Genomic DNA, 27,720 nt, shown 5'->3' with positions numbered 1-27,720 from the left:
AATAACACGTATCAGAAGAAATCAACAAAACCATCTATACAGATACCTGGGTCTTCTGTTTAACTATGTTAAACAAAACAAAACAAAAAAAAAAAAAAAAAAAAAAAAAGATCTGGATACCAGTTTATCCAGTCCACTGAGAATCTCAAAAGAAAAAAAAAAAAATATATATATATATATATATAATATATAAAATTATTTCAGAAGGCAGGAAAAACTAGACTAAAGACAGATGAATTCCAGTTGGAAAGACGCTTTCCATCTGCTCAGATTTAGCACTGTAATCCAAGGAGCCCACCCAGTAAGACTTGTTCCTCCTGTTGCACTGGAAGCTCAGTTTGTGCTTTTATTCTGGTAGCACTTGCATCACATGAGCAGCTACTGAAAGCGAGGCCATGTATCCCAATACTTTTCTGCTGCATCAATCTCACCTCTGTTTCCCAACAGGGTTTCTAGTCCGTATGTAACAACACGCCTACACATCCACAAGTAATACTGGACTGACACAGCTCAGAGTAGAAAAAAATACCACTCGTATGGAATTGAACATTATCTTGTTCCAAGCTCTGTTCTTCCAGCTGTAAATCATTATAAGATCAGAATTCTATTATGCCTTTTTCATACAGCTCTTTATAGCTTAGCACTATTTTATATGACTCGTTCTATTGGTTCAACATGTACTTCCTCAAAGCAGAAGTCTGACAGCGCAAATATAATCATACTTAAATCTTCGATTAAGAGAGCTTTTGAACAAGATCTCTACGCTGCTGTACCTTTCAAAAGTCAAGTTTTACAACAGGAATATAACAATGTAAAACAGATTAAACACATGAGGTTTGATCTGTGTGCTTCTCCCACACCCCCAGCAGTTCATGAAATAAATTTGAAAGATATTTAATCATCTATCTGGAAACTTCACCAACACTGAAGTTATAAAGAATACGTACATATCACAGAGATAGTTTGATCAAAAAAAAAAAAAGAAAAAAAGAAAAAAAAAGGAAAACATTTTATTTCTTTACATTTATAATATTATTTTTAACAAAACCTAAAGACTCTACATAAAAAATAGTTGAAAATATTCATTTTGAAAAAGCTATATCTAAGAGAGAAAGTAAAAGGCTTGCAAAAACAATAAAATGGAAGCAACCTCAATGCAACTCTGGTGTGACAAATTAAAATTGTTTAAAATATGAAATAAACTAAACACACAGACTGGTATCAGACAAAAGTAAACCTAGATAGGACAAAATGCAGTACTGTGAGAGACAGACACACACTACTCATGTGGTAGAACAGCCAGCTACTGCTGTACTCTCACTCCTCCTTCAGGAATTTTTACAACCCCAAATTCAAACACCATTTCCTTTTTCAAAGTCAAAAAAAAAGAGGAAATAAATACAAAATCAGTGGAGATTGAGCTTTTATATAAATTGGTCTTTTCCACTCTATTAATAAATTAAGAATTGGCAGTTGAATTAAAGAGAATATGTTGAGTAATTTATTTCAAAACAAACAACTTACCCTACAGAACGTGAAAACTTAATCTCCTAATCTTAATTAAGGATAAATGCTTGACTAAAAAATGTCTTTATGAACCAAGCCAGTGGTGTCTCAACTATTACAACATAGAAACGGTAAGCACAACTTCTTTAAAGAGTAAGCAGCTCATTAGTCTGATTTCCACACACGTACCCCAATTCCTGCACACTAGAAAATACAACAAAGTAAGATCGATATTAGAAAAGTTGTTTCTAAGTAAGAAAGAGAATCACTCAAAGCAAATTTCAGTATAATGATCATAACTCCTACATATCAATCAGTCCTTCTGGAAAAACGCCAAGTTTATCAAATCAACTATTGTATTCACACTTCCAAGCAGGAAGCCAGTCTGACACAGATCAGCACTAGCAAGCTGACATCAATTTAACAAAATTTAGTACAGCAGAAAACCGAACACAAAGAGCAGTTCATGTAGAAGAAACACTAAATTGAATTCATTACCATCCAGCAGTACTACCTAAACCATGGAAGAAACAAGGTATCACCACTGTTTATCCAAAAGAAAATATCTATGAGAAGGAAAAAAATTCTAACGTTTACCAAAATATAGAAAGATAGGCAATAAAGTCATTCTCCGCTTCTGTTTTCCTTTGTAACTCCAGCTTGTCTGAGAAGCAGCACAAGTAGCCATGTTAGCTTCAAGTAAGCAACTAACAAGGAACCTGAAGTTTTCATCTGTGGTAAGACAGAAGGTTCTTTCAGGTCCATGCAAGCAGGCTATTTAAAACAGTCACATGAAAATGAAGCCACGCACCAGAAATGCAAAAACAACCCACTGTAGGTAAACCTTATGCTAAGGGATAAAGAAAAGTAAACACGCATGTCAGAGAACACAAAAAGTTACTTATTCATCTTACAACTTTTTTTCTTCCTCTTCTCCTTTTGGCTCCTAAAAGGGCACTAAGAAGGCTGCAAGGCAGAGAGGAGAACACCAGCTTCTGGAATTCTGATGATGAATGTAAAGTAGGCCTCCACCTCATCCTCCCCCCAAGAAATAAAAAGGATATATGAAAAGATTGTTGTAAAGATCAGTCAGGAATTCTTCAGAACAAATTAGATGGAGAAAAGAAGAAAATACGTACAGCAACAAATACAAGCTGGAAAAACAGATAAGACACACACGGGCTGAATGAAGTGTTTGTAACACAAGACTGAAGGCACACAGTTTAGAAATGAGGCAGCCTGGGAACAGCAGTGCAGGAGCTCTGACATTCTGCCACCCCAGGGCTGACTGCCGCCATCCGGCTCACACCTGAGGAGTGCACCCCTACGGTCACTTTTACAGCCTGTGACTACAAACGTGTTTGAACATCAGTGAAGTCTGAACACACTTGTGTGACACAATCCACCTCATTTTATTCTTCTGTACAGTTAAATACAGATTTGTACCTCTAATGTAACACTGTACTAACGATCAGTGTCATTATGCACAATATACAAAGGCACAAACACAAATACATCATACTTAAATGCTGAGTGAATGCGCAAACAAAGGCTTATTATCTTCACAGCAGTTAAACTATCAGATATCATTAAGAAAAACAGACATAAAGATCTTTAAAAAGCTTCCTAAGCTTGTGAACACACAGCTCAGAAGCAGAAAACAATATATATGCCTACACTGAACCACTGAAGAGGTGACAGTCCCATCACTGCCCGTCCCTTTACCACCCACATCTGAACCTACTTCTTTCTTCATGTGTCTGGTTCCTTTAGCAATAATCCTTCTATTTTCTCCATTTCTGCAGTCTTCTGCCTGTTCAGGAACAAGTGGAGCAAAGGGCCCCAGAAGCACAGATGTTTCTCTGCAGAAAGCCCTCTATGCAATTGCTGCCCTTTCTACTACAGTGTGAGCTCTGAGCTTCAAGGCTTTCTTCCCACAGTGCTGCTAACGGCTGTGTGTGCTACTGAAAGGAAAAAAATGAAGGAAGGGATGGGGGAGGTGGGCAGCAACAAGAAGAACAGCGGGGAGGTGGAGAGTCTAAAATTCTAACCCAGGACTAACAAAAAGCTCTTTTGTAGCAAACCCTTGAAGATTCCTTGGAGTGTATTTTCTCCACAGTAATTCCACCTAGCAACAGTATGGATCTCACTGTCCCATACACACAACTTTCAGCCTGCAATAGCAGCTGGGCAACAGAGGTAAGCACTTCTCTTTTAACGCGCTTAAAAAGACTATGAAAATCTGAAACTGGAGAACCCAAAGTACAAACTCATCAACCGCATCGCAGATGCAGGCAGTAATTTCTAACCTTGCCATATACAAAATGAATCAAATGGGAGCAAACAGATGACAGATTCGTCTCTCCAAGTTCCCAAAAATTTGCAAGCATTCAGTGCTAGTGGTACTGAGTTAATTTTGGGCAGGGATGCGCACATACACACACACACCTACTTCACATACAGTCAGCTTCTTTCTGCTGTTCTTCCTCCTATAGGAGAGATCACAGTAATTCTGGCAATTTTCATGGAGTCTGCAGCACAATCTTTTTTGCTGTCAACAACCTACATTTCATCTTCAAAGGAAGACGGTGCCAAAAATATTCAGGACAAACATTTGAAAGTGTAGCAGCCAATCAGTAGGAATCTAGGTATTACTGAACGTTCTTATCAAGTCATTGCTTCCAATCAAAAGTGCTGAAAAAAAACATTTGGTGCAGCAACTTTGAATACACACAGTTCATACTGCAGAAACACGGACTTCTGCAATGGTCCTTCCTCTACCATATGCTAATACCAGAAGTTAAAACCTACGATGATGTAAACGCATGCATATCCCTTCCTAGAGCAAAAATACCCTTTTCTGCTTTTGAAGGCAATGAGGAATGCTAGAGCAAACTTGCAGAACAGAAAATCATATTCTGAATTCTTACATATAAAAATTCATCTCAAGCTTCCCCATTTTGAAGGGCTGATCCTTACAGGGTAAAATCCTGCATTACACCTGCATTACATGGGTGAATATTAGAAATACACTGCTTTTAAGCTTTTGCTCTCCACTACTATGTTTGTATTTCCTCATGTTCCTCAAACTGCATCTTTTGTTTCAATTTAACAACACAGAGGTTTCCTTTGTTCTTCCAAAATTACTTCTTATGATTTAATAAAGGTGAGGTGAGTGCCCCTTACTTTCACTCTTGCAGGCCAAGTTTCACCAGAGCTGAAAATCCCAGCTCCCTCCATGGCCCCTCTCCCCTGGAAAGCTCAGACTTCAAATCTATACATGGTGGGAATGGGAGCAGAGAGGTATGTGTGAGTGAGTCATTCTCTTTCAACTGGAAAAAAATATTAATGGAAAATTAGAATTAAAATGTAGGATAAGCAGATTAATTCGCATTTTTTTTTTCTCCATAGCCAATGAAGAAAGTTCAGCACTGCTTCAATTGATCTTTAGCAAACAAAGCACTGAGCAGTGCCTAGCAGAGATCAGCCACTGACACACACTGCACAACACAGCTTTTCCAGCTGTCACATATGGTACACCAGCACTTACCTAAGAAAGGAGCATTGACATTCAAATAAAGGTACGTGACTGTTTGTTTCCCACAACTTCAAATGAAGCACTGCATCTTAGGTTTTAACTACCCAAAAGACAAGAAGCTGCCAAGCAGCAACCTTGGATAGAGACCCACGGAAATCACAAAGCACACACCCCAAGAATAGCAAAAACCCTGATGGCAGCTTGCACAGCTCTGTGCTGCCCATCAGAGCAACCACACCGCTGCACTTCCATTACTCAGTTTCAACATTAAATTATCATCAAGTTGACTGCTAGAAAGCATGAACTAAAGACACATTTGCTGGCAATAAATACTAAAAACTAAAGATGTTTCAGCTATGTTTTAAAGAAGGTCAAAGAAATCAGAAGAAAAATTACAAAAAAAAACAACATACACAATGAAGAGGTATAGCAACTGACTATTTTTCAGCTCACAGTAAAAATAAAACAAATATGTTTGGGTTTCTCTGATGCATTTTCTCTGACGTTCTATGCAACTTCAAAACTATCACCTGCCAAAGGCTGAGATGAACACATCTACTGCAAAGATGAGATTTAACAAAAAGCTACTTCAAGTTTTACTTGTTTTTCTTCATTATTTTTAAGAACTAGGATAGTTCCTTAATCTTTGGTTATTTTTATTTTGTTCTGCAGTAACTTGTCTGTAGCATACAGCAATTTTCTCCCTAGAAGCTGGAACCACTTGTCATTGGGCAAGTAAGCAAAAACACTGCTTTCTCTTCTTAAAGTGGAGGAAAAATCAGTTTTCAGAAGCACTCTGCATGTCACATGCTTACTGACAGGAAATGGAAACTTAACGGTGTTAGAAGGCTGCAGGGGCACCTTGGCTAGCCTGGTGGAAGTCAGAACTGATTGAAGGGAGAACAAATGTGAGCTGTTAAGTAGTTTGGTTGGTTTGTTTTAATGCATGCATTTGTAAGGGGGGAGGAGGGGGGGGAAAAACAACCAGAAGACTTCACAATGATCTCCCACCTTACACAAGCTCAAATATAAGATAAGGTAAACTTCAGCTGAACAAAATGGACATCTACACATATGCATGAGCTTTACAACACAGTCCTTTCTCTCTCCCTTGTAACAGTAATAATATTGTTGTAGCTACAACTGTTAAGTGCATCTCAACTTTACTAATCAATATTGATTAGTATGTATGCCATGTAACTGTATGTTTATTCATCAGATAGTTGTCAGCCTGTTTGGTTGTCAGATCCCTGAAGTTTTCCACTGAGGCGCAAATCTCCCCACGGACAACACAAACTACTGTAAATTGGCTGCTTTTCTTTGATGCTTTTCACAGACCTGCTCAGCTCAGCAACAGCCCAAACCGATCCTGGATTGAAATTTAGAAATTTCCTTAGAGCTTTTTCCTTTCCTAGGAAAATTGCCAAAATCAGCTTCCTGCCCAGGGAGCAAGAGTGAGGCAGGTTCTTGTCCCTTTTAGACTCAGTGCAAAAGGCCAGCTTGCCTTGTCCACGTACTCCTGTTCAAAGCTTCACATCTACGCACAGCCACCATGTATGACAGCTCTGCCAGCTTTAAAGAACTCCAGTATTCTTGAGGAAAAGTTTTTGCTGGCTTTTTGTGTGTGTGTGTGTTTCTTTGTTTTCTATAAAGTCCCTATCTGACCTACACAAGGAAAATAAATATGCTAAGAAACTCGTTCTTGCTTTGAAACATAACATAGCTGTGTTTCAACAATGGTAGGCCTACCATTATGTTTTTTGAGAGCAAATTCAAACAGACATTAAATTATACAATGGATGCTTGCATTTATTCAATCCAGATGTGGCTCTGAAAAGAGTTTTACAGTTTTGGGTCTCCCACCTCCCATTTGTTTTTCCACTGACAATTCAGGAGGGCATATGGCATTACTTAAATAGCATCCAGGATTTTCAGCCTGACAGCAATAAAACAGCAGTGCTGATTGCAAGCTCTAGCTTTTTCAAATTCAAGAGACAGTCATTTTCCATTTCTCCTACCAAGTAAAAAACTCCTCCGTACAATTTATTTTCCTACTACACTGAAATGTTGAAGTTTTTAACATGGAAAAGATTTATATCAGCACCAATTACATTTGCACTCCTTTCTTAAATGTGCGTGTGTGTATGTGTACGTACACACAGATCATAAAGTTTCTCACTAATCACCTCACTGCTTGCCTGTCCAGTCCAGTCCAAGGGCTGGGAGGAGGTTCCTACCGGACATCTAGACAAGCTAGACATTTCCTGCCCTTTAAGCACATGCTCTGGCCAGATATTTCCCATGCTCCAGGTTACTTAGTGGCAAGATTAAAAAAAGCCCCACTGCTGCTTACAATTAAAGAGTTCTGAGAGTCCCTAGCCTACCACAGGCTCATTTAGGATTCACACATGGGAAGTGTTACATAAACACAATGCTGCAAATGAAGTCGTTGCCACAACACATCTGCACAGTTGCCATGCTTCATCAGCCTGAGAGATGTCTCTATGAAATCAGAGTTCTGAAGACTACTGATTTAAGTAAACAAAGACTAAGGAGGTTTAATGCCCTAAAAGCATGATTTTATAAATACAGCTGATCCAGCCATTGTTACTTATCTAAAAAGATTCATGAGCACAATAGGATTTTAAAGCTCTGCCCTGCTTCTGTCTACAGAATTCAGAAACTGGTACACAAACTAATCTAGTTGAATTATCCTGGAACGGATTTTCAGAACAGCTTTTATCAGCTGTATTCAGATTCAAAGAATGTTGTCAGCTGTTCCCATTTTCGTATTATGGTCTCAGAATAAAGGTCAGCACAAAAAGATAGCTCCAGGACATAAAACACTGAACATGGTTACCATAATTTGCCTGTGGGTGGTGACCTTTGTTTTAAGTGAAAGACTTCCTTCTTTTTGTCCTGTACATCTTATGGATCTCAAAAATACTACAGTGGGAAGCTGTGCAGTACTGACTACATCAGACTGAATAGAAGATGCTTAAAGATTTTGCATGTAAACTGAACAGAGAGGCTAATCACACAAATTACTCAGTGTAGCGGAATAAAGTACGTATTGTTCTCAAGAACACAAATAGAAAATAAGGTCTTAAGCATTCTTTTCAATCACAGCAGCTGAATGCAATATAAAAATATGGCCCATGCAGAAGAGTTCAGGACAGTTCAGTGGTTGCTCCTGCTCTGATACTTGGCATTAATAACATTGCTAATGCTTCTGAACTGTGACAGGGTCCCTCTGCTATTCTTACACACTTACTCCCCTGTGGGGTGTCCCTTAAGGGACTCACTAACTCTTGCTACTAAGCTTTCACTTTTGTAACGGATATGAAGAGGAAGTGTGCAGTATTACTTTCTATCGCCCTAGATAAAATGTCATTTTTTACACTTTTATTATACTTTTATTAAAGTATGCTTATTACAGCAATATCCAGATATTGAAACAGAAAACAAAAACCATACAGATTAAAAAGAACAAAGAAATGAAAGGACATGCCTTTGCCCTATACTCTACATCTCTGCATGCATTGCTTTCTTGGTTTCATAACAGCAAGTCAGCGGCTGCAACGAGTCCTGTACACAAGCTTACAAGTAAAAGCATCTTTGTCACCTCTCAAAAGAGCTGTCCACTGCAGTTCTCAGCATTATTTATATCCTTTACTTCATACCTTGGTCAGGATACAACAGAAAGCCTATAGGGTTCAGCTATTAGCCATTGCAGAGGATGCAAACTGTTTAATACATTAATGTCAAACAATCCACAGACAGCTGGCACTTCCCTACATCAGTGTCCTTCAAAGACACAAACCCTTACAAATGCAAATCAATATTTTAACTACTGCATTAAATTAGCACCTTTCTGTTTCACATCTAATCTCAACTGTTTTCTGTCCACAAACTGATCTGATCAAGAAACTGATCTCAACACCATATGCCACTGCATATCCACACCAGCTCACTTGTTTGTCCTTGCAAAGGCCACATAGCAGCCACAGATCTGCCAGCAGCAAGACCCAGAAAAGCATATTTAACACTGTAGTGCTTGATAGATGTTTGTGCTGGTGAAGTTTGTACCAAAAGATACGGTTACAGTGTCAGGAACTCCAAACAGCTTCTCTGCAACAGCGTTATAAGTGTCTTGAGGACACTTTGCAAACTATGAGCACTGCTCTATGAGGGCACCTCCTATTTTCTTACATTGGCTCACAGTGTCAAAGACTGATGATGCAGTAGAAGTTGAACCTTCCCACCAATACCCCATTACATTTTGTTGCTCTGTAACAGACGGCAGCAGAGGGGCAGTCTGACAAAATGGTGTCTGACACGGAAGTGCATATGAAGCAACAGTGTGGAATTAACTTCCTCCATGCAGAAAAATATGCATCCATTGACACGATAGCTTGATGAACATCTCTGGAGATCAAACTGTGGATGTGGTGAGCACAGAGTGGCAGTGACTGGTGTGCTTCAGCCATGGCAACACAGATCATGAGACACCTCTGCTGGCAAGGGTTATTACGAACCCTCTATCAAACAGTGTTATTGTGCTCTCGCTATCTGTTGTAGTTTCCATGGAAATAAATAGGACCTACAGAACTTAGAGGAAGCTAGTGAATCATATTTCTTGTCTTTATCCAGTACTAACATGCACAGTTGGTAAGCCCAAATAACACCATGGACCAAGGGCTTCCATCTTTTTTAATCCAGCCAGCTCTCAAAAATCATAAAGAGAGATCGCTTACATTTTCCAGGAGTTAATATTTCACTGCAGGAAGTCCACAAAAGCCTCTGCCTTTTAAATATCCCATCTCTTTAACAACCAACCACAATGCCATTTAGTATGTGTAAGCACTGCTTCCCCCTCAGTGAGTAAGCTTTAAAACGATGCAAGGGAAGTAACTTCAGGACAGAGATTACATGGTTTTCTAAAATCTTCAATCAAATGATGAGATGCTTTTGATGGAGTAAGCCACCACATCATTTCAAAAATGAAAGCCTAGCAAAAGCACAAATGAATGAGCAAAAACACCAAAAGGATAAGTTGCAAGAGAAAAATTAAGATGAGTAAGAAGAAAAACAAACTATCTAAAGACAATTACGTTTATCTGAAACAGATACATTCAAAGAAAACTACCATATTCATAAAAAACAACTAAAATAGTTTTTAATTCTCTTTGCAGAAGCATTGTGGGAATTAATGCAGGCTCCAAGCACTACTCAGTAAAATAGACCTGTTATCAATTCTGTTGTTTAAAAAGTTGCTCATGCTTTCCTGAAAGTGGGAAGGCTGAATGTAAGAGACTGCATTATTGCCAATGACATTAAGTTTTGCCAATTGAGGCTCCATCTGCACTCTAAACGAAGAAGGGCCATTTGGGTCAGAATATTCCTCTAATGAAGATGCAAAAGGCAAATCTTCAACAAAGGGCAGTGAGCAATTACCGCATGAGAAATCCATCTGCAATTAATAGGCATTGCTATATTAAAAGCTCTGATGAAAGTAAGTAGGAGGGATAATGCTAATGCATTCTGAATTGATTGTGAATTCTCAGAAAACTGCTCTCACATCACAGTGGTCAGCAAAAATTAGCAAAGGGCTTGTATACTAAAACAAAGCGGCGTGACAAAGCTGTCATTACCTTCTTAGCTTAAGACATTCAGGTTTTGTTTTGATCATATTATTCCTGTAAAATACTGAGGAGAAAAGTACAAGGGAAGGCAGCATGTAGCAAGGGAATGAACTGCACCTGCAAAAGAAAACGCCTTCAGGGATGAGAATCACTTTCCACTGCCCAACCAGCAAGAACAAAAAAGCTCACCAGGGAGAGAAGCAGAGCAGCAGAATCAAGCACGACAATCTCTGCATTTCCCAGTATGCCCAGAGGTGAGCAAAGACCCAAAATGTGTACAAAGCACTTCTCCCAGACAGTGTGGAACAGGCAGCAGCTGTGGGAACTGCATCCACACAGTGTCCCCTACAATACTGACATACCTATGAAAATCCCAAGCCCTTGAATCCAAACCCTGCACAGAGGGAACTACGCTCTTAGGGGATGCGAGGGCTTATTTAAAACAGACTGAACATACTTGAACTAAACCTGAATCACCAAACCAAACTTGAAGAATCTAACAGCTGCAAATGGAAACAAAACTATCCCTCCTTACTATTTCTGCCAACAAAATAAGGTGATTTTCAGAATTAAAAAAAAAACAAAAAAAAACACAACTTTCACAGCTGTTAAAACACAGCTCAATATACAAGTAATACATAAGAATATTATCTTTGGCTCTAACACAGACAGACATCCTGATCCAAAGCGCATCTGCAGTTACCAGTACGGCACCTCAGCTCAGAATCCAAGAGCTATAATAAAGGAAGAACAGAGAATTGGACAGACAAGCTTTTCTTGAGTTGATTAGAGTGACACTCCTAGAACTACAAATGACAAAAAAGCAGAATACATGGGGAAAAAAACCTAACTTTAATAAACCCACCTCTACAAACAAATAATTTGCCTTAATGGACCTCTGGAAGTCAACTGGCCTACTCAAAGCAGCACTAAGTCAAATCAGGTTATTCTGAGCACTGTCCAGATGAGTTCAGCTATAAATGGCTCAGAAGTTACACAAGTAGGCAAAGCCTTCTGTCACTGAGAACGGTGGCAGGCAGATGTTTGTACAACTTGCTTATGACTAAGCAATGATGATGTAAGATACAAGTCCAACATCCCTTGCTGTCTTACATCTTACCTGAAATTGGTCCTCATCAAATTGAAATTAATATACAAATTTAAATAGAAGTTGTTTTGTCTGAAAAATGATACAATTCACTTACAAAAGCAACTACTGGTTTATAGAAAGACATTTTAGAAGTAGCTTAAGAGCAAAAAATACATTCTATATATAGAAAAAATAAAAAATAACAGAAAGAATGTCTTTAAGCAACAGAGAAAATCTGAGCTATTTATTCTGTGCACTATCTCTCAAATTGTCTGCAAGTGCAACAATGCCATTAGAGCCCCATGCAACCTGTTTCCAAAAACCCTACCATATTCATAACAGACTACACTAATCAAGCTTACAGAACTACAGAACAATAATGATATCAAAAGAGTTTGGAAGAAAAAATTTGAGTCACCACAAGAAAATTCCATGCAATCATCCTGTCCCCGCTTTCCCAAAAGTCTAGCACACCTCCATGTGAAAGTGTACACAGAAATGAGCTATGGATATGGTTGCTTTAGAATGTTATAGGAGTTCAAAGGCAATACAGCTTAAAGCATTTACATTGGCACAACACTAATGTGGAAAAAAAATGAGTAGTCCAATTCACTAAAGAATAAATGCACACCTCAGGGAGTCTCTTGGACTAGAGACAATTCCACATTTTGTGCCTGAAAAATAGCAACAGACTGCAGAAGGGCCATTGTCTAAAGAGTGCTTTAAGAAAAATGAAGAAGGTCTAATTCACACTTTCACGGAATAAAACTATAGATTTGTTTCACATGGCCACAGTGGATAAAATTTATAACCTTCCTCACATCATATTTTACTCCCATTTAGTTTTAAAGCTACAATCTGGTGATAAATCCAAGTATCTCTAGATAGCAGGGCTCCCATCAATGCAGAAAGATAAAGTTATCATCCATGCCCTTGGAAGAGATGCAAGTCAAGCTTGTTTAAATAACATACGAGTAGAGATAACAGAAATCATTTGCTGGTGGTACCTATTTGTGTTTTATTTGTAATTAGTCCAAGAGTCCAATTTGATAGGAATGATTCAATGAAAGCACAGTACTTCAACAACAATGGCTTAACAACTAGCAGCACTCTCACGTCAAACATATAGACAGAGAAATAAGACCAATACATTAATCAGTGTAAAGACCAATAATAATAATTACCGCAAGTAATTAAGAACATTTTTATCCTATTCTGATGTTCGTTTTCCTTTGTTGTTTCACCATTCAAACAAAATTCAAATGATTAAATAAAGAACATAACTATGAGACAGTCCCTAAGAACTGGTGGTTACCCTCTGGGTTAATTTAAAAAAAAAAAAAAAAAACCACCCTGCAAATTATAGTTATATAATTATTAAGAGATGTAATTCCACATTTTGAATACTTTGAAACTTTTCTGTGGGTATGAGAAGAACTATTTGAGTTGGGTTTCAAGAGAAATGATGACGATTTTCTATCCTCATCTCCTTCCCTCTAGATTTAACCCATGACTGTATTTAGGACTTGCTAATGCCTAACTAATGACCTGCAGTTCATTTTTGAGAGGTATTAGGCTTTATTTACAAAAGTCTCCAACTGTATGTTTTCAAAGCTCACATTAAACTGTTTAAATATAGCTCAACTTACCATGATGGATGGAGCCAAAACATGTATTTAAAGAAGATTTATGAAGTTCTGTAGCCTGCCAAGTAACTACTACTGGTCAGATCCTGTCTTAAGCAACTTAACCCCATCTATTTTTAAAGCAGATATTTTAAAACGATTGCTCCATTTTTGTGGGAGAAAGTAAGACTATCCCATAACATCATTCTGAAGTATTCACCATGTCTCCTCTGTCTTCAAGTGAGAATTTCTATAAAATGTAAACATGCATTCTGCTTCCAGGATGGTACATTATACCACCACTTTCAAAAATCACACACACACAAAAAAAAAAATAACCCACATCTCATTAAAATCTCCTATTAAAACATAAAAACCATCTCTAAAAAACCTTTTAAATTTACAATTAGCTTTCTTCATTCACCACTTGAAGTACACAGCACAGTTTTGCTGGTTGTTCTGGGGTGCAAGTGAAAATGTAATTCTGGCTTAAAGACTCCAGTTTGGTTTCTAAGCTCTCCAAGCTCCAGGTGGTATCCATAATAATTCCATATGGTGATAGAAGAGTTTTGGCCTTTGCTTTCGAGATGGCATTTGTTCCAAGTTTAGATTAATCTCTCTACAAGCTGAAGCTGGTAGAAGTTAAAATATTAGACTACCTACTTATAGCTTATCATAAGCTATTTGGTTCCTGCTGGCTTGTATTGCAGTTCTCATTTTGTAAAAGTTTCTATATGCATTTTGATATTGGCACTAACCTTCATGATGGTTGCTTTTTGTCAGGTGCTTTTTAAAGTACCCCTCAAACTTATTAATCTCCTGGATTCCCTCTTGCACAAGTGTTTTCTTTTAATTAAGTGGAAAATTAATTTGCTCTTTTGATGAAGACTCATCCTTCTAAATACCTATCTCCTCTCCCTTTTCTAAATAAAACCCGTTTTGTGAACAATTCAGTTTCATACTCAAAGGAAGCTGAAAAAGGAATTTGGAGCCACAGATTTGTCTACTATATGCGAATGAGTTGAAAGATCATACCATAAATATCAAGTGCTCTGAGTTTTTTTGTTTGCTTTTTTTTGGCTGATGTTTTTCTTAACAGAGTGAAAGAAGCAAACTGTTCAATATGCAGAAGACACGAAATCCAAAGCAATCCTCTATTTTTTTATTTTTATTTTTTAGCCACCAGCCAGGAAATTACTCACTCTATGCAAAATTATACCTATATATACATGTATATACTAGCAGAAGGATAATAGAGCTTTAAAACAGTTTTACATTACAATCATATCACTGAATGGTTTGAGTTGAAATGGATTTTTAGGATCATCTAGTTTCAAGCCTCTTGTCATGGGTAAGAATACCCTGCAGTAGACCAGATTGCCTAAAGTCTCATCCAGCCTGGCCTTGAACACCGCCAGGGATAGGCAATCAAAACTTCCCTGGGCAGTCCGTTCCAACGTCTCACCATCCTTTGAATAAAAACTTTCCTCCTAACATCTAGTTTAAATTTCTCCTCTTTTCATTTAAAGTCATTCCCCCTTGTCCTATCACTATCTGCCCATGTAAAAAGTCCATCTCATTCCTGTTTGTAATCTCCCTTTAAGTACTGGAAGTTTATGACAAGGTCTCCTCGCCGCCTTCTCTTCTCGAGGCTGAACAACCCCAGCTCCCTCAGTCTGACTTCGCATGAAAAGTACTCCAGCCTTCTGTTCAGACTCATGACTTGTACTGGGGGCCCTAGAACTCAATGCAGCACTGCAGGTGGAGTCTCAGAGAGGAGAGTGGAGGAGGAGAATTGCCTCTTTTGACCTACTAGCTGTGCTTCATTTGATGCAGCCCATGATTCAAGACACCAAGAACAATAAGGAACATTTACCCTATACTACAGGTATGTCTTCTTCCTTGCCTACCTTCTGTCAACAAATAATTACGTTGACATGTATTCTATACATGTAACAAACTTTATCTTGCAAGCAATATCATTTATAAATTCGGTGATAAGCAATCATTTGGCACAATGCTTATTTGTCAACATAAACAAGCATGCATTCAGGACCATCTTCCTACTAGTCATCAGAAAACTACCACCCTCTGGATTGACTGATCATTAATTGATCTGCAGCACAGTATTATTTATTTTTCTTAAACAAATCAACCACTCATGATGAGCTAATTCAGCAGTTACATTTTCCTAATGGGAGGGCATAAATAAGTTCCAACACTCAACACTTTCACAGCAGTTTTCTCAATCCTGTCTGGTCTGATGCAATGTAAAATACAGATTGCAGCAGTTCTTATTCATATGCATTTGATTTAAATTCATGGGAGGATGAAACCACATTCAATTACTTAATTACACTGCAGAACTAGGACTTTTTCTGAAATAATCTTATTTGAAATGATTCTAAATTGTATGGATTCCTATATAGCACACTAAACTATTTTTATTCTTATACTTATTTCCCTATTATTGAAAAAAAATTACAAATATTTAAATACAAAAAGAATGCTTAAGCAACACATAAGCACAGGCACTCTTAAAACATCTAGGGATCACCGTACTCAGAAAACACAAGGAAGATGCACTTACAGAATTGTAGACTGAGGCTCAAAAAGGCAAGTAAGGCTGCCAAAGCCAGCAAGAACAGAAACCGGTTTCGGAAAAGCATTATTATTGGTTCTGCTTTCTCTTCATGGTTTCATCTTCACGCGTCAGTGGTTTCTGCAAACAACAAAACATTGGTAAGTGTATTTCAGATGTGGAAGTATCAGCTATACCTAAGAAAATTCAAAGAGCCTTTAAATGATGTCAACTTGCTGCGAAAGTTAAAAGACAGCATCAAAAAAAAAAAACCAAAACCAACAGTCTCCTGAAAATGCCCAAATAAGTAAATTGCATAGAAATTGCTGAACTGATGCTCTGTTTTGACAGATGCCCAAATAAAGAACACTATGGGGGAGGCTGGGGCTCTCCCCTTCCTTCTTTTCTTGAGGGAAAAGGAAAAAAAAAAAAAAAAAAAAAAAAAAAAAAAAAGGAAGTTGCTTTCATGTGTAAGAGATGAATTTTCCCAGCACTGACAGTGCATTGCAGGGAATCTTCTAAGACTCTCTAATTCTTTGAATCGAGTTCTGTTTACAACAGTGCATCCAAATATGTTGACAGAAAATAACAGTAGTGTTTCTTATTGCCCTGGCATTTATTTGCTCATGGAAAGAGACTTCTCTTGCTTCTTTCCTGCCTTTGAGAATGAAATTACTTACATACAAAGCATGTAATTAATACACTAATTAATACTGTACAATGTAATTAATACTCTTTCATCTACCTTTTCATTTGCTTTTCATGAAGCAAGATGGATTAGTTACAAAATCACAGAATTCCTATTAGTTGTTCTGCACTCAAAAAATGAATCATCTTACCAAGAACTTGATGTCAGGCTCTGAGCACTATTAAGTCAACTAGAATCCAATTTTGAAATTCTGATACTTTTTCCCTTATCAATTTTCTTATTAACATTTGAAAATGTCTTATGAATCATTGAATTTCTTGTTTTATCTGTTGTGATTGGTCTTAAGAAGGAGTGGTGATCTATGAACTGGACCAATATGGTTTATTTAGGATCAAGCAAAGAGACCAAGAGCATCAGGAGTGATGCTTCAAAAATGAAATCACCGAGACTTGCAATGAAATGTATTATGAATTTATATTTTGCTTGACAGATGCCTATCTCATTTTACTTGGAGGGCTATTGTCACAGCTTTTAGAAACTGTGGCAAATGGAAAAAAAAATGTAGATTCTGAGAAGCAAGAAACCAGATCTATTAGAATATTTTTCCAAATACCAGGAGCACCACAAATAACACACACAAGCAGCAATAAAAAGTTTAAATAGAAAAAAAAAAAAAAAAGAGAGAGAGAATGTTCTTAGCAGTTCCAGTTTCACGAAAATCATAGCTCATCCTGGAACATCTTAATGAAAGGTATGCTGAAACCAAAATGAACTTAAGCCAAAGAAACTATACAAAGCCGTGGTGGGAGGAAGGTAAAAGGATTAGTGAATACAGAATACTAGTAGAAATGAAGCAGTTAAACCAAACAGATGGAAGAACAGAAGGGGAGTCACAGGAAAAAGCAAAATTAGAGTCAGATAGGAGAAGAAGGTAAAGCACATTGAAAAGTCTCAGGAACAAAAGCTCTTGTGCACAGTGTACACTTATTAACACAGTCACTGCATATATAAAAGCTGCCACAAGAAAGGAAAGATGACAAGACAGGAGAAAAGGGGGGTAACATCTCACACTTCCAAAATAGTTTAGAGCAGAAGTTTAACTAGCTTTAAATTTTAGTTGCAAGACCAGAAATTTTGAAGTATTTCATTTTAAATGCTCTAGTTAAGACATGATAAACAAGGCAGAATGATTTTTCATTTAAATATATTTGTACTGCTAAGTTAAAAGTCGCTGTGTTACACCTGATCAGAAATGGGAAAAGTTGCTATCGAATGACTTAAATAAGAGCCCATCAGTACAACCTGTCATCGACTGCCACTTGGTATCACAGAGCCAGGAATCAGGTGAGTGTACCTAACACTGAACCCGGAGTTTCCATCCAGCAGTGCTGGCATGTGAGGTACTGCCAGAGAAAAGCAGCACTTAGCAAACACTAAGTGAAGACAGTGCAGTAAGCATTGTGAGCATTCACTGACAGGAGCATTTGGAAGCATCTCATAAGAAAGGAACTAAAAGCTTAACGTAAGAGCCTCAGGAAGGAGGAAAAATGAAACAACCTTACCACCGCATAAAGTCTATTTTCCTGTGCAGACAGCACAAAACAAGCTGCAAAGCAGAACACATTCTGGGTCTTCAGAATATACTACCACATAACCAAACACAAGAGGCTGCAGCAAACCTGCTGCTAACATGACATTTAGAGAACATTGATCTTTACCTATTTACTCTGCACACAGGGCAGAGTGCAGGTCATGGCCCAGTCTCACCACGTCCATTCTTAGTACTCAAAGGTCACCAACTGGCAATGCTGCATTGCTGCTCACCAAGTGTGGGCCTTGGCTCTTTTCCTCAGAGACAGGTAAGTAGTAATTGCTTTCAAAGGTGACTGTGCACCTTTGGACTGCCGCAAACAGAGTTCATCGTTTTAAGTACTAAGCACTCTGACAGTTGTTTTTGAGGTGTGCCAGAAAAACACTGATTCATGTTCGCTTTCAGTCAAGAGAGAACGCAAAACTGGATCAAGAAGACCAACAGAACCCAAGACTTATTTAGACAATGCTAATTACAAGCATGATACGCATAAGCAGTTTAGATATTCTGAAGGATAGCTAATGTTAATAAAGCATTTTATATCTAAATAAAAATAATTTAAAGGCTACTTCAGAGTTACCCTATGTGATATAAGTACATACTCACAGAGTTGTTTTTTTTTTTCTTTAAAACTTATTCCACACCTAAACTTATCACCAGAGCAACTTACAGCACTTAGAGCCCCTCCAATTCTCACCTACTTTCAGAAGCCAAACCTGTGCTAATACAGGACATTGCATGCTCACACAAGAGTAAAAACAGTCTTGCAATTAAAGACCAGGCCAGAGAGTCAGAATATTACCCACACCTCCGCTAGGCTCATCGCGTTATCTGTTTTAGGCCACTTCAACTGAAAAAGTTAATGACTCCCCAGAAATGCTGGGAGGGTAGCATGTCTGTGTGCACGCACAGGAGGCTGCCAGGAGCCTGGGCTAAGCGTGCAGCTCCCAGCAGAGCAGCTGTTGTAACTAACCTACTTTTTGTTCAGCACTGCCTGAGTGTTGCTATGTAGCACCCCACGAGCAGCCTTCTGCCCTTGCACCCTACTCCTGATGTGCAAACCACAGAGATGCTGAGTTGAATAGTTGAGCTATTTCTTCGGAACATTTTAAGTCAGGCCTTGAAAATATATTTGGATCAATCTTTTAAAGATCGTATCAAGTCTGACATGACACTAAACCACCACAACCGAACTTCTATACCAATCTACTGAAACTGTTATATCCTCTAAATTATCTGTAACCATGCAGATTGCAAACCTACAAGCTAGGATGAAGCATAAGCACATTATTACACTGAATCATCATGACAGCTTAAATGAATTTACTTAATTAAAATAGCATGTCTCCATAAATAATCAATAGCACTTATCAAAGCCTGCTTCAGTAGAGTCACTGTATTATCTGATGTGGCACACCAAAATGACACAGACTGCTGAAATACAAGCAAAAGTAGTCACAATGAGATGGCAAAAAAAAAAAAAAAGAAAAAAAAAAAGCAGCTTCAAAAAAGAAAGACAGCATTAAGCCTGAAATTACCTGTATGCCAAAGACAACTTTATTTTCTTGCAAACTTACACTGCTTACAAGGGAGAATAGAAAGCCTATTGACATTATGAAATTCATTTGGAATAACATTCATAGATAGTTTTAGAAAAAACATCATGAAAGAACACAGGGATGTACTTATAAAGTGATGTTTCTTCCATGCAGAAGACAATAAGCGACTTGATAATTTCTTATTGCAATTGCTTTTTCATGCAACTTTTATCTTTCCTCTACATCCACAGGTTCATTTTCCAACAGAAGCTCTGTTTTGAATGTGCCTGAAATGAAGGTGACAGCTCCCAGTATGACTGTAATGAAGACTTCTGCCTTTACTTTCAAAACACTAATGAAGGATCAGTTCCATCAGCTGTTCCCCAGTCATTTGGCAGCAGACTACCTGGCAGTATATTTTCCACCTAGTAACATCCAGAAGTCCAGCATTTTCACACAGCTGAAGAACTTCACAGTCTTAAACTAGAAGCTGCAGAAAGCATCTCCGTAAGCAAGTAGCACAAGCTAAACCTTGTCTTTGATATTTCAAAGGACGTGGCAGTAGGTTTCTTAATTTATTTTGAGTTTGTTGCGTCCCTCCTATAGGGGTGAAAAACAGTGGCTAGTATATTGTGGTTATGACCAAACCCACCACTGCTACAAGCATCTAAGGAAAGAATTAGAGAAGAAAGGAAACAGGATCACTCAGGAGAAGCAGTGCTGAGGTCAGCACAACCTGCTTAGTTTTTCATACTTGTAATTTTCACATGGAGGGAGGAAACCCTCACAAAATTCCTATAGTTGACTATAATTTCAGGAACTTAAACTGAGCATGCTATTCCTGCACTGCTGATGTTGTATTTTGCACAGCACTGAAAAGCAACAAAGGTAGCACCTGCAAAATTGCTGATCATAATTCTTTATTTTCCTGTCAGGAAAAAAACATTCAGTTTTTGAAAGCATTAATGAGAAATACATCTCATCATGGATAAAATTAAACAAAACCTACACAGTAACATTATGTGCGTTAGCACACCCTCCACGACTTAAGCTGGAAGTTAGCTACCATGGAAAACACAGAAATTGACAGAAAGCACACACAGGTCAGCAGCTTGTTGAGCCTTAACAGAAAAGAGGACATAAGCAAAGACATGATTAAAAAAACCTTAGCATGTATCACGCCATAACAGAAAGAAGTTAATATCTACTAGAGCAGAATTACATATTAATATATAAAACATAACAGCTAGCTATAAAGTGTTCTAAACAATTTTCAAGTTACATAACATTTCAGTAGCAAGCATCTGATTAAAAAAACCATAAACAGCCATTTCAGTCACTGAAGTTTAACCTACTTTGGTATTTAGAACATTTAAATATCTACATCTAAATTTCTCTTTTCTTCTATTCCAAGTATCTTCCTTACTTTCTCAGCTCTAAATCCTCAGGCTGGCACAGCTGGTCTTCTTGAGACATTCAAAAGCTATTGAAAACGGCACAGCAGCACTGTCCAGTCTGTCTAAGCTGCCAACACAAGCTCTTACTTCCTTAAAGCTAAGAGATCAAACAGACCTGTTACTCAAATAAGTCTGGTCCTTCTATACACCACTCATTATTTTCAGTGTGCAACACATTTACATAAGTTTCAAAGGCTCCTCGTTGCTACGGAGAGCCCAGACACAGGTGGTCCACTGACAAACTCCGTCACTGCAAGCATCTTAGACCTCAGCTGGAAGTGATTTAGAAACAATAGAGCACAGTAGCAAACATCTTAAACTAAGAAGTGGGCAGGAGATCTCCAAATCTCCCCAAGGAGTGGAGATTTTAAGTTTCTAAAACCCTAGGTGTGATAAACCACTTCCACTGCCCAGCTTTAAAGGTTGAAAGACTGCCACAACGACTACACTTAATGAACCTGAAAATACTGTTTTGAAGGCCTCTTTCTCACTTCTGACTATTGAAGGAAAAGCTCGAGGGGTGGGGAGAGAGATAGGAATGACATTCTTTTAAGAGGAAAAAACTATTCCGTTTGAAAACAGACGTAGCAATCTTCATGCACAGAATTGTTTAGAAAAATAATTACTTGGCTACAACCTGGTTGGTTTTTTTAACCATTAAAAAGTGAGGAAGGTGAGAAAGGAGGATGCAAGACAATCAATCTATCATCACCATAAAAGAACATCCCAGGAAGCCTCAAGCTGACCCAACGCAAGAAAAGAAACTGAGGGCTAAAGAAGCAATATCTTAAGATGGGATCACTGTGCTCCACAAGGCCGTTCCTACATGAGTTTAACGTTTGTCAGTCTACAATCACACCAAAGCACTTCCTCAGAAGTTCCTCCCTCAGGGTTTTCTGTTTCAGGGTAAACCCATTTGTACAGCTGGGGCTTAGAGCAAGTTACTAACCATAATGGATGAATTCTCTGTTCTTTCAGTTAGGGCTGGAAGATGGAAGCAGGGGACTGGGGAGCGGGACGTAGAGAACAAGACAGGCAAGAAAAAAAAGACAATTTTTTTTTTAAAGAAAATACACCAGAAAGGTTCTGAAGAGCTGCAATTCAAATATTTCTAAATCCAGCACATTCTTCTCAAAATAATAATAATAATAATCAATTTTAAGTCAGTCTCTTGCCTTGCACCCCTCCTCACCCCCTCTTCCCAGAACGCTTTCCCTTTTAACAAATCAACAGAACAGCCTGCTGCCTTCATGCCCGGTCTGTAGCAGCACACTGATGGCAGGAACTTTTCCTCCTATCAGGTCTGCTATGTTATTTATAAAGAACATCAATTGCTCCCATCACCCATGACATGCCCCTGCTGGGAGGAATGCACAGGAGTCCAAATTAGCTCTGACAGTAAACAAAGGAGAAAAACAGGATTGCACACAGAAACAATTACGGAATGTTTAATGTAACCAGCCCATGTCCTAGTTTGTGCCAGAAGTCTCACACTTCCTAGTAGGTTTTAGATTATCTTAAATCTGTCAGCACATGTATATTCAAAAAACAAATACTCACCATAGTTCATATATACAACGTGTCCCTATACCAGAGGCATATACAACATACTTCTTACAGCATCTCTCTTCCCTTGGTTATTCCCCCCCCCCAAAAAAAAAAAAAAAAGTAATAGATGCAAAGCTGGAAACAGATCTTACAAGTTTAGAGATTACTTAAATATTTTGCTAGCCATAAGAGTTTAAGTTACTACTTATGGTGCTGTCTGCAAGCACCAAATATGATCCAAGCTACTGTTTGTTACATCCAACATAGGATCCATAGGTTTGCATTCACAGAATGAATCAAAAAAAAAAAAAAAAAAAAAGGAGTGGTGACAGATACTACAGTGACACAGGACTCATCTAGGTTATCTTGCTGGGCTTGCTGCTAAACCATTACACTAACAAGGAAGACTTCAAAACAAAGTGACAAAAAGATACTGGAGATTTCTACTAGGTGTTTTGCTGCTTCACAGTTTACAAGATCAAGTGCCAAAGCCAAACAACATCCTCATTACAGCCCTTCTTACAATTCAGTTATAATGCCGGTTTTGTGTTGTGATTTTTGTTTGTTTTCCTTTTTTTTTAATGACTGCACCATCAATTCCTATTAACATGCAAGCAGAACCTTCACACAGCCTATTAGAACCTATGCACATCAATAGAAACAAAAATCTAAACTAAATAAAACATATTGTTTAGGTTGTTTTTTTCAAAATTATGAACACAAAAATTTGTTACATTCCTGTTAAGTAAAAGATGGTAAAAAGCCCACCAAATAACATCACTGAAAGCTCACTAATGGCGTATCCTGCCATAGCAAATAAAAAAACATCCTGGAAAACAAACGGTTTTCTATCCAGCTTTATAGAGAAACTTCACACAAGTACAAAACTTCACATTCTTCAAGTCACACTGGTCTTCCCTGGACCATTGTTTCGCAGACAGGTTTTACACACAAACTTATTTGCAGCAGATAGATTCTCTGCTATAGATATAAGATTTTTTTATATAACATATTCCTTGCATTAAATCATAAGGGAAAAAAAGTTCTACTACTACCAGCATTAAAGCAAACACATGCTGATGCTGCCATGCATATTTCTGTAACACTTCAAATAACAAGAATTTCACCATTCCATTCCCAAACTCTCTCTCTCATCACCAGCTTATCAGGACCATCCATTCTCATGCCACGCCTATTAACTTGTCCATATGTATTAAAAATAATAATTTTTTTAAAGCTCTCATTTGTAAGGAATCTACACATTTTAGATTACTATAATGATGACAGAGAGATCACCTCATTCAACAGGAAAAAACACACTTATCTACCACGTCTCAGAGAACAGCATCTGATATGAAAACAGATACGATGTTAAATTTAAGATGCGAATTTGGAACTACATTTTGAATAGAAAATGTAGCATAGCCCGCTTTCTTTCAAACACCACAAAAGCTTCACTATTGTGTTAAAAAAAGCTATCAAAATAATCACATGAAATTTGTCAAATTGCAAAGCTTTAAGCAGTATTTAAATAACTTAAGAACATAAACCATTCCTCCTTCAAAAAAAAAAATACAGATGTTTGGTTTGGGTGTGCTATAAGTGTTGAAAAGATGACAGTAATTCCTATGCTAGCTTAATATCACTTCTCTCACTTTCTTGTTCTTTTCAGGAATTGTTAAAAGCTTCCTTGGTTTGGTTTTCAATTAGATTTCATTTGGCTTACGTATTTCAATAGCAAGCATATGAAAGCAGGAAGTATTTCAAGGAGAAGGTATCCTTCACTTCAATTTCTTTTGATCCATTTAAACTTAGGCAATCCTTCCATCCAGGCAAAATTCTCTTTCAGTGCTCTGCTCTTTCTGGTGGCTAATACAGCTTAACAGCTGCATACGTTACTCTGCAGAACCTTCAAACTAAATAAATAAGCAAATAAAAGTCAATGAGAATTATCCGGTCAGTATTGTCACTGTGAGGGCTCTGTGGAAACACAAATTTAATAGCTAAGAAAATCTTTCATAAGCCCAAGTCTTCTTCATCCACTACATAAATATCACCACATTCCTAATCCTTTCCTTATCCAAAGACAGGACACACACTTCCACTTTGCTGAGCTGCAGAGAAAGTAAAAACAAAAACAAAGGAAGTGCTTGTGCTTCCTAAAAGGAAACTGAGCAATTCTATTTCAACATTATTATAAAACTTGAAAGAAACCTTATGATTTGTGATGGCTCAGAGCCAGAACTGAATCCTAATTGCCAGCAAAACTATTCCAGAACATACTCAATTAAATAACTCTTTAAAAAGCACCAGAATTTACTTATTTTAAGCTTACAATTTTAAAATTGCATACCATATGTTCGTAATTGTATAAGCAGAGATCTTAATCACACACAGATCACGGTCAAAGACTGATCAGATAACATCACAGCTCCAAAAAGCACGCAAAGGCAAAGCTGTTAGCATGCTTGAGTTGTTACACTTTTTTTTTTTTTTAGTTAAGATTTTCTAGTTAACAGCTTTAACTGTCTGAACAAATCTCCTGCCCGCTACAAGGCTCTCTTCTGCAGGCACTTCCAATATTAGCCTTTGATCACGTTTCTGGACAAATCCACCTCCCTCTGCTTCACTGTTAGAGGCTATATGATGCTGAAAAACACTTTTCTCAGCCTTAACTTTTGAAGTAAATGTTGTGGGGATTCACTTAAAACTAACTGAAATCAGTCAGTGAGGTCAAGTTGAACAAACAGACCACGTCAGAGGTTTAGGCTGGAAAGCTCTTAAGTGGAAAAAAAAAAAGATTTTCTCACATCAGGTCCAATTTATCCTCTCCAGCATTTGAGGATGTTAGTACAAAGGAAATCATTTTCCCCTACATACCTGCCCTTCCACTCAAGTTAGGTGGATCTGAGAATAGGATCTGTGCTCCCAAGTCTATCCTTATTCTTTTAATTCCAGATGATCTTACACTGGGCTGTCTGTGACCTGAGTCTGTTTCATGTTTCAGCTCATATTGAGGGAGGCAACTCTGTCAGTTTTCCAGCAGTCTAACTCCAGAAGGGCATGAGACAAATGCATTAGTGGCTAGTCAGTATTTTCTGCTCCCCTTTGTTTCCCATAGCACTTCATACAACCATCAGTTTATCTGGCTGCTGAACATATGAATGAGGAATAACACAGGGAGCATACTAGAAGCACTGCTACGCCCCTTTGCAAAAGCAACACCTGTTTTTCCCCTGATCATCACGGCAGCAGCACAAACGAACCTCCAGAAAGGTGTTATCTTCAAATTAGAGACTACGCAAGCACAAAGTTGCAGGCAGGCTGATTATTTCTTTAAAAGGAAACAAGTTTAGGTCAAAGGCGCTGGCCTTAAACATGATGTCCCATCCGAAAGGCTCACTGCATACATCTTTGTTGCTTAGTTCCAGGAAGGGCTTTTTTCCAGAACATACTGGCCCTTCTGAAGCTCCCCGTGACAGTAACAGAAGACTCAACAGACAGAAATGCAAGCCTTGTGTTCAGACTTCTAACTCATGAGCAATTAGTTAGCCAACAATAGCCAGAGATGTAAAGAAGGTGAACAAAGCATAACAAATACAGAAAAATGCAAAATATGGTGTCAGCATTAACTTGTCCTTTTAGAACAATCTTTAGCAACACAATATGGATATTCACAGCATCTCTTTTTTAATCATCTGAGAATATCACCTGAAGAGAACACAGTATAGCTTCTCTCATTGCATAAACAATTGAGGAACTTATCATAGTGGATGTGGAGACAAAGTTATGGTGTTTTGTTCTCTTCTCCACAATGGAAGACATTAATCATGTGACAACTTTCTGGGGAAATCGACTTCATTCTTGTTACATGGTAAGTTTAAGGGTGCTGTTAAAACTATAGATGAAACACCCGGCATGCAGTTATTGAATACCACATCTGAACAGTATTTCTAATCGATATCTTTATCAAGTAGCATGAACAAATAAGTCAAAAATTATTTCAGCTTCCAAAAACCTGTTACGTTCATGAAACATCAGCTCTCTAGTTTTTCAATGCCTCTTACATCCTTTTAAACAATATGAAGCAGCCTGTCAATCTTGCTCTAAATCATCAGAACCATTCAGTGATAATCACACATTTATCATCCACCATTGCAGCTTTCCTAAAAAACTCCTCTTTCACTACAGCTCTACACAACGCAACAATGCTTTTTTTTTTTTAATTGCTGCTTAGGATTAATCATTACATTAATGACTCAGGCCCTGACTGGGCACAATAAAATGATGTCATCTCATTTAAAATGAAAATAAAATCAGAGACCCAGCGGTTATAATAATACCCCTTCCCACTCTATTTCTTCTCTGAGTCAGAGAAAACGTCTCACCCAGCTGCAATCAGTGCCCACCTAATACTTCTCAGAAAAACATGAGCATTCCTTTTGAATTCTGAAATAAAACCAAGGCCACAAAGCAACCTACATGGTCAAAGCTCCTGCACAGACACAACGGCCACCCACCTTCCACCAGGAAGCATTGCCATCTAAAATTTGTAAGCTTTCTGCCCTGATTTACAAAGCCAAACGTTTGCTTAATGGAACTCCTCTTTGATCTCACCCAAGAGCAGCCTCATTTTAACTGAATATGAAGCATAGTCTGTATCGTATTTCTGGTATCTTTCTGGAAAGTTCCTACATTCTTCAGTCATCATCATCCAGCACGTAGTTTACAATTAACTGTTTTAATTTATATTTATACCTGTGTGATTTATACCATATATTGGCCCACATTTATCACAGAAGGCATTCTGAAAAGCATTTCCAAAAAAAGTGTATTTTACAGTATAGCACAGCCTGTGTATCTGTACTATAATATTTTAGTACAATTCCAGTATAATAACTTTGAATCTAAAAATCAGGCAAGTAGAAATCTTGCATGGAACTTACACTCAA

At 37.9% G+C, this 27,720-nt stretch overlaps 1 protein-coding gene across 5 annotated transcripts in view; it reads right to left on the bottom strand.

Moving 5' to 3' along the window:
- Window positions 1–27,720, bottom strand: part of PXYLP1 (2-phosphoxylose phosphatase 1) — a 74,965-nt gene that overhangs the window by 19,301 nt on the left and 27,944 nt on the right. For 4 of the 5 annotated variants that reach the window (XM_085232877.1, XM_085232875.1, XM_085232876.1 and 1 more), the window contains exon 2: window positions 15,995–16,126. In XM_085232877.1, coding sequence (XP_085089003.1) covers window positions 15,995–16,073 — 79 coding nt within the window. In that variant the 5' untranslated portion in view covers window positions 16,074–16,126. Of the gene's footprint in view, window positions 1–15,994; window positions 16,127–18,196; window positions 18,220–27,720 lie in introns of those variants that run through there. The other variant, XM_085232880.1, reaches the window with a different exon arrangement.

The sequence above is a fragment of the Meleagris gallopavo genome, chromosome 11 (genome assembly GCF_905368555.1).
Source record: "Meleagris gallopavo chromosome 11, MGAL_WU_HG_1.1, whole genome shotgun sequence".
In the NCBI taxonomy this organism is placed as follows: Eukaryota; Metazoa; Chordata; class Aves; order Galliformes; family Phasianidae; genus Meleagris; species Meleagris gallopavo.
Note: the sequence above shows the minus strand (reverse complement) of the source record. Positions and strands in the feature narration are given on the sequence as shown.